Source organism: Theobroma cacao, chromosome 1, assembly GCF_053813885.1.
Source record: "Theobroma cacao isolate CCN51 chromosome 1, ASM5381388v1, whole genome shotgun sequence".
Lineage (NCBI taxonomy): Eukaryota > Viridiplantae > Streptophyta > Magnoliopsida > Malvales > Malvaceae > Theobroma > Theobroma cacao.
Genome location: NC_142639.1, coordinates 3,111,117 through 3,119,709, shown reverse-complemented (window position 1 = coordinate 3,119,709; position 8,593 = coordinate 3,111,117). Strand labels below are relative to the sequence as shown.

The 8,593-nt window shown below is 39.4% G+C and overlaps 2 protein-coding genes across 2 annotated transcripts; both read left to right on the top strand.

The window, feature by feature from the left end:
• The first annotated feature begins 1,989 nt into the window (after positions 1–1,989).
• On the top strand, positions 1,990–3,856 carry LOC18611199 (D-amino-acid oxidase). The gene is made up of 2 exons (XM_007047332.3): positions 1,990–3,151; positions 3,253–3,856. Exons 1-2 carry the CDS (start codon positions 2,251–2,253, stop codon positions 3,255–3,257), a joined length of 906 nt encoding a protein of 301 aa, XP_007047394.3. The 5' UTR covers positions 1,990–2,250; the 3' UTR covers positions 3,258–3,856.
• On the top strand, positions 3,273–3,635 carry LOC148764433 (D-amino-acid oxidase-like). Its single transcript, XM_088809401.1, has one exon. The coding sequence runs from the start codon at positions 3,273–3,275 to the stop codon at positions 3,633–3,635; it is 363 nt and encodes a 120-aa protein (XP_088665527.1).
• Positions 3,857–8,593: the final 4,737 nt, after the last annotated feature.

Below are 8,593 nucleotides of genomic sequence, written 5' to 3'. Positions count from 1 at the left end.
TGTTTTGAGACGTCAAAATCATTTGCCCAGTTTTCTCTAGTTATCAATAACTTTCTTCAAACCAAACCAATTTAAATAGCTAAGTTTGCTATAAATAATTCTATTTGTCTAGAGTTCTATGTCACAGCAGAAATTCAGTTACTTTGACCTAAACAATACCATCTACTGTGTATCAAACTTACCCATATGTCAATATCATCCCCCAATCTCAATTACAAGAAACCCGAAAGGCAGAAAAAAAAAAGGGGGAAGTTACCACACAGTAGATTTTTAAGCTTTCTTGCCAAACAAACAAAAGAAAACAGAAATTATAGCGAGTCAAGCAAAGCACCTAATTACTAGTTCCTAACAAAGTAGCAATAATTTTTTCAAACTTGGCTTATTAGATGTTAGGTCTGGTCTTGTGGGGGCGAACGCATTTTCGGGTGTGAACAGAAGGAAAAGATTTTGCAGTTTCCATTCAGGCCAATGTCAAATTGTCTTTGGGAGAATGTAGGGTCTATATCTATCTGTTAGAGGGTGGTTCTTTCTTGTTTGCTTGTGGCCGCTGTGTATTGTTGTTATTATTATTTTTTTCTCTTCCTGGGGTTGTATGGGCACTTTGTTTTGTTTGTTTTTTTTTTTTAAATTTCCCTGGTTTGATGATGACCAATAACTGTTGAACTGCAACTATTTAATTTTGTGTATAAATTTTTTCAATTTCACGTTCAATTATGTGGTTGGGACCCCTGCTTGACTCAGTCTCTTAAGTTGTAAGATGGGTGGAAGCTATCTGAGGGCTGAGGGACCCTAATTGACTCCACTAACCAACACCTACCATCTTCCTATCAATCAAGTTGCCAGGAAAATTAAGGAAGATAAAAGGGAATTGGGATTTGATATCTTGCATTTTTGTCCTCTAACCAACTGAAGTCAGACAAGAAATCCCAGAGAAACATGAAGAAGGTTATGTACAATCTAATCACTACATAGATCTTTATTTTTCATTTCTTTTATCTTCATTTTGATATATCACCTTAATTTCTCATCTCTCTATCTACTCCTATCGAAATTTTTTTGCATTCAACTTCATCATCTCATGATTGGGAAAGGATATAATATCAAAATGTATAGTAATTTATGAGATCTCAACAAGTTAGTACTACATGGTATCCCCTAATAATCTCCCAAAACAGAAAAAAAAAAAAGAAAAAAGAACACAAAACCCAAAAGATATACACGGCTGCCATCCCTATAGTCAAAATGGCTAGCAATCTTAGCACTAATTAATTTTTCGCTAGTTTTCTTGAAGGGGAAAAAAAAAACAAAGCTAAGTGACAAAACTAATAATTCACCTAACATCTTAGATTGAGGAGGTAATTGGTTAGGACTTAGGAATTGTTGTCGCCTTAGTGCGAGTCTTCAGTTGATTGGGTCCTCTCGCAAAAATGACGACAATACCTTTGAGACGAGGGTTTGATGACATTGGTAATGTCAATAACAGACAGAAACAGGAGTTTTTTTTTTTGGCAAATTGGAAATAAATTAAAAAAATGATTCCAAAAAGATTGCGAGGATGGAAGAGATAATTTCTGAAGAGAGGACAGGTCATTTCCCACTACCATCTCCCCTCATTTGAACTACCATTATTTCCTATAATTAAAAGTAATTATTACCTGAACATATGCTAACAATTTGATATATTTTTTTTGAAATGCAAGGAAGGATTTATTTATTATCTATCCCTTTACAAAGCAACCAGCGCTGCGGTAACAATTTGATATTTCATGTGACTTAAGTGGCATTTGTGGTGGTCTCTGCTCCCATATATATGCATTCAACACTCCATGCCTTTGATTGTCTGCTTACCAATCGCATTTGGCCAAAAGTTAGAATGTTATGATTAGTTTTTTGATAATTAGAAGATCTCTTTTGGAAAAAAAAAAAAAAGTGTTGATTCCCAGCAGCTTAGGGTCAGCACCGAGGTTGGTGAAGACTAGCTGTTTTTTACTCGTTGGAAAGTTGAGAGCATACATTTTCCTTTTGGGCGAAGGAAATAACCGTTTTGCCTACCCACGCCCAGAAAATCAAAAGTATTTGGGCTAAGGACACATGGTGATCGAACCCAGGAACTGAATCTGGACCCAATTACAATTAAATGTAACCGGATCCTCCATGAACCAGTTAGGAAATTAATTTAATAGCAAATAACACGTGTCAGCTCAAGACCACCAGTTACCGCTTCGCCATACAAAAAGCAATCAGTTGGGTATGGCGGTGACATCATCATCATCGCCGCTATCCACACTCTATCTCTTCCTTCGAACGAACCGAAACCATCGAACGCTCTCCAACGTTGTGATAACCGCTGCTTCGATCCGCTGCTTCTCGTCACCATCACAACAAATGGATGACCAACGACAACCAGAAACGACGAAGCGCGTGGTGGTCTGCGGCGGCGGCGTAATCGGTGTATGCACGGCTTATTTCCTAGCCAAAAAGGGCGCTGCCGTTACTCTCATTGAAAAATCCTCCGTAGCCTGTGCGGCTTCCGGAAAAGCGGGCGGATTCCTCGCTCTAGATTGGTGCGACGGTGGTGCTGTCGGGTCACTTGCGCGCGCTAGCTTTAATCTCCACCGTGCACTCTCCGAAGAACTCAACGGACCCGAATCGTACGGCTATCGACCCCTCACCACTCTCAGCATTACAGTAACCGAATCACGCTCATCTTCTCCGTCCGGTGACTCTACAATCCCATCTTGGGTCGATGGGCCGGCACGTGGGCCCAGAACGATTGGATCGACCCAAACGACAGCCCAAGTACATCCTCAATTATTTACTAGAACTCTGTTAAATACGGCTGTTGAAAAATATGGTGTTGAGGTGGTGATTGGGAAATTGGAGCAGTTGCGGGTTCAGGGAGGGCGAGTTGGATCGGTGGTACTTGAAGGAGGACGAGTTATTGAGTCAGACTCGGTTGTTTTGGCACTTGGGCCGTGGACTGGAAAGTTTGAGATGTTGGCTTCGATGTTTAGAGTTTATGGGCTGAAGGCCCATAGTATTGTCCTGGAGCCGAAAGAGCCTGGTGCTATAACGCCCCATGCTCTTTTTCTTAGCTATCATCTGCAGGGCGGCAAAGCCATGGACCCTGAAGTTTACCCTCGTCCAACTGGTACGTTAAATTTTTTATTTTGAACTATTTGTTTATATTGCATTTTAAAACATAAACGATTTCGCATATTTTTATCACAAATGTATGAATTGGATTGTTAGGGTAGGTGTATTTATGCGGGATGTCGGCGGAGGAGGAGGTGCCAGATGATCCAGAGCAAATAGTTGGCAACCCAGAGTCAATACAGACGCTGAAGAGAGTGGCTAGTAACGTTTCGAGCCATCTGGCTGAAGGAGAGGCGCGAGTGAAGGCAGAGCAAGCTTGTTTCTTGCCATGTACCGACGATGGTGTGCCAGTGATTGGAGAACTTCCAGGGGTCAAGGGGTGTTATGTGGCCACTGGTCATAGTTGTTGGGGGATTCTCAATGGTCCAGCTACAGGTGCTGCTGTGGCTGAGCTTGTGCTTGATGGACGTGCTAGCATTGTTGATCTTAGTCGGTTTAGTCCTGCTAGATTTGTTGGGCGTGGAAAGGTTACGGTTTGAGATGTGTGTTTTCAGAAACCATTTTCATTGAAGGAAGCTTCACTTTAGTGCTTCTGCTGTGAATCCTTATAAAGTAAGATGAGCATTGGGGAATGTCACCTGTAGCGCCTTGATACTACATACAATGATACTTGCTACTGCCTCTTTGCCCCAACCATTTAAAAATAAATATATACAAACTAATGTACAAATTGGTTTATGATAGAATCATTTGAAATTAATCGATTTTTGTTTTCTAAATTTATGCCGTTAAGTTCTTTGCTTTTTGTGTTGAGATAAAAGTAAAAGAGTCAGAGACAAACACTAGTTTGCTCTAGCAACAGACTCAAGAATGTGGTTGAGCTTTCCAAGATATCAATTTATACCTCTTTTGTGAAGATGATGGCCTTATAAAACCAAATTAGAACATTCCAAGCTGACTGTAGCAGGTGTCTTAAAAAAAGATACTCGTGAAGAAAACTGAAAGCCATCCATCTTTCTTTTATTCTCATCATAGTATATATTAGTGCCCTTGGGAAGGGCGAGTGCAGTTTGTGGGATGAGAGAATGTACCTTTTGTGTTCTGGTAATGTTCAATGACCAATGGCCAGTGGCTCCCCTATTTGCATGGCTATGGGTGATTTGCCTGGAGATTGAAGTACAAGGCCCAAGAATCTAAGTTCCGGCTGCAAGGGACAACAGATTGGGTGATGGCCTCCCCCTTTCATCCACCTATTTGCATGCGTATGGCCTCATGGGTGCTTCAACAATTAAATTGGGTCTTACCTAGACCCGGCTCATAAGAGTTTGGGTCGCAAAAAGAGGCCCATTAAGAAGAGAAAAACCACCAGCAACGGGCTGGGAATTCAGGGCGCATGTGACACCACGTGCCCACACGAAAAGCAAGGCAACACCTAGTCACCTAGTGTCTTGAAGCTCTAACTTTTCACAAGCATTTTCTTGTCTTTGAAGTTTATACAACTTCCCATTCATTAAAACCGCTAGAGTGAGTTCTCTCGAGTCAAGATCAAGCCAAAGTTTCTATTTTTTCAAAACCGATTAAATCAAAGCACATTCAATACATTTTGGAGTGTTCAAAGCCAAACATCTGTTGGGCCATATTATATATTTCTGTCAATGTTCAAGTTGGAAACAATATCTATTGGGGTTTGGAATACATGTAGATTGTATTAATGGCATTCACATTACAACTAACAAGATCAACTTTATTCCTCAACAGAATGGAATTATGAACCCCCACGCATTCTAGCTTCATTAAAAATTAGATTCTCTAATAATGTAATCCCATGTTTCCTCATACCGATCTAGGACAGAACTCGAGACAAAAAACCTGCTGAAAAATCCAACCAAGGCGTTGACAAGCTGCCTGAAAAGGTTGGGTAACGACCGTACGGGTGAAACTATTAAACCCCGCCGAATGACCCGGTTGTATTTTAAGGCTCATTATTGGAAGCCAGAGCAGGCCATGACTTGATCCTATTTACGGGGCTAAGTGAATCTCCCATTATTCAAAAGATAAACCAGTTCATTCCCCGTCTTGTCTCTCTTTGTACAGGTATGATTTTGCACTAAAAAAAAAAAGATTGATTAACAAGTGGCTAAGCATATGGGATTACACGTTAGTTTTAACTTTTTTTGACGAGACTCGACTGGGCTTTTTAATCATGTGCGACAAAAATAGGTCCCCTTTCAAATGCCAATCAAATAAAGAGGCAATTAATGGCTTACCAGGACAAAAAAGGCGGGCGGCATCATCCCACCAGGGGGACGGAAGATTGCAGGAATTTGGCAACCTAGTCAATATGCACCAGGGAAAAGCTCAATTATTCGTTGCATGCATTAATTAAGTCGTGCTGGTAATTTTTTGTCTAAACCTTATTCTATCCAAAAGTTTATGCTCTACAAAATTTTAAGACCAACCAAATTCTTCACCTAAAAGGAACAGATTGGCTGTGTTTATATCTCATCATATATCAAATCATTAGGTTGGCATGTGAGAGACGTCTCACCAAAATTGGCAGTACAAGAAAAACCACCAGGGTTTTCTACATTGACCTATTATCTTGTAAAAGCAATTGCTTGTAAGATTTACGCCATGGAACTTCTCAACCATCTTTTCTTTCATGCCTCATTAGCAATGTTGCTGGGGTTTGCCTGACTGATGACACCAAGCAAAAAAGGCCTGAAAATTTTGCTTGCTTTAATCATCTTCATTCTCTCTGTTTTATTCAGAAAATTTCAGCCTTTGATCTTTCACCAAAACCCCATCTCTTATCACTTCAGCTGTAGGATGTCCCAACTCTTAGCTTTGAACTGGTAATCAATCTAGTTAGATACTGGTTGGCCGTTGAACAAATTATTTTTCTCTTTCCTTTTTTATTGGTCCTTTCCAACGAAACTGTAAGAAGATAAACCAGGCAGGAGTTGGCACGACCCGCACTCAGACAAGCAAAAGCACAGTACATATTTCTCAAGCTGGGTAATTGTTTTCCTTAAGTCGTTTCAACTGAAAGTAGTAGCTAGCATTTTCTGATTAGAAAGCTTTTAATAAAGGGACAATAACACAAACTTCTTGGTTGTTGCATTCAGGCCATCGAAAATAAACCTTTTCACTTATTCATACAACAGGCAGTTAAGATTCTGGTAATGGTAGTTTAAGCCCAAAACCTCCTACTATCATGTTTATATATATTAACTTATTTAAGGATTGGGTGCTGTGTACCTGCTGAATAACACGTCTAGAAATTGATGGCTTCAATTCGGTTTCGTGTCAATGAAGAAAAGGAGAAACACGATCCGCCCATTTGGGGTTTGAGAGGGGGTGAAGAGAATAAAAAGGTGAAAGCTGCTCAACTGAAGCAACTCCAGCAACCTAGTCTGTTGACTGCAAAATGTTTAACCCTTAAAGTCACACATGGAGTTTTCCACTTTTCCTTTGTGTGTTTTTTCTTGACAATATTCTATTTTCAGTATTTTGCTGGGAATTTCATCCATAAATGAAAAAGATGGAAAGTGGAACTGTAGAAGAATGATGCCAATTACTGCAAAATGTTATCCTGTTGCTTTCCTTTTCTTTTTTAACTGGCGGTCGATGCTAATTAGCAAGCTGTCAAAGATCAACATCTTTGACCAAAGGGCCTGGTGGATCCATATGGACCTTTTCAAAAGTTTCTTTTCATCCTCAAGAAAAACATGCCGTGGGGGCCAACTCCCACACCTGCACAACCTCTCTATTGTTGCCATTACCGGCTTTTTAACATAAAAGAAAAAGTTCAATGCTTTAGATCTTTCCCATCCCTTTCCTTCTTTTAATTTTTATTCTTCATTTTGAATGGAGGAAAAGAGGGACTATAAAGAAAACAGGAAGAAAAAGGAGCTGGCATTATTAATAGAGAGGTACTAGAAAGTAAGAGACTTTCCTAATCTTGTTTATGCATGCACTGTGAAAGGACTACACCAAACAAGGCAGCAGGCTACACAAATCCTTTTTAATCTTGTATTTATTGACACCGTCATGTATTAACCTCATTTTCTTATTTGCTTAATTATATTGTAACGTTGGTGGTTAAAGCTGCCACAAACAAATTTAAAAAGAAAAAGAAGAATAAAAAAGGCTGGGGGGAGGAGGAGATGATGATGGATGACATAATGCATTCCCATGTGTACACAAGATTACAGGTCTAGATCTTAAAATTTCTGGGATGGAGCAGCCAATATCTGCAGTGAAGAACATAATCCAAGCTTCCGGTCCATTGCCATCAAACTCAAATCTGGCTTGGTGACAACAAATTAGACAATGGTAAATCTACATCCAAAGCTGGAATCTTGCAGAAGGTTGAAAAAGAGAGCTATGGACCTCCTGATCATCTTGTCCACTGCCAAAAATAAGGACAATTTGGAGGAGGAATCATAACTGCTTATTGGTCGCATGTTATTCCATATTAGGGACGACAAAGCTTGGGTTCTGAAAAAGCAGACAGCATAACATGCCCTGTTAGGCTTAGTTAGAAAATTTCGTGCATGGGATCATAGATTAAATTGTTCATTTGAAGTAATTAACGATTATTAGATAATCCGTTGCAGATAAAAGACCATCACCAGGTTTTTTGGTTGCTTATGAAGTAAATAGCTTGCCAACATCTTACACATGATTTTCATTTGGTGGTCATTTTCACCTTTTATTTTCCTTGTTTTCTTGCTCTCGATCACATATCCCTTCCCTTTTTTGTTGTCTTAGATACCAACATATCACTACTTCATTGAAACAGCAGGAACAGATCATTTAGACATTGTACGCCCCTGTAATTAAGTGAGGCAAGTCCCCGATAGCTCATTGTTGGGGGCCATGGTCAAATCAAATTCTACAAGATTTTCATCCTTGGAAGTATAGTAGATGTTGTTAATATCCAATGGCTCAGCAGCTAGTCAAATTCTTGAAACGGTGGGAGCAATGAAGACCCAAAATTCTCATAAATCCAATAATGACGTTCTGATGAGATGATATTAAGGACCCTTTTGAGGACCCCTCCACAATAATGTTGCCCTAGATATTATGGTCATCAATGCAGCAAGTTTGATTATTTTCCCCCCACTTTTCTTTCCAGGCCCGTTTTATTTTTCCCTTTTTTTTTTTTTTTTTCCCGTCGGGCAATTTGCAAGCATACATTTATCTTTCGAAGACAACAGTTGTTATACCTGATTGATTGAGGAAACAGATATATCTTGCACACAATCATGTAAAATTGACAAAACCAGAAAAATAATGTAAATATGACCTGTATTGAGAATATATACTTATTCACTTGTCCTTGCACCAAAAAGAAGAAAAGAATAGTATTCCCCTTTCAGTGAAAGTTTGGAGCAATATGTCTATGATGATTGGGAGAAACAAACAGGACTAACTTGACCTGTACCAATTAGGTTTATTATGAAATTGTAATTTCAGCCATCCAAAAAAA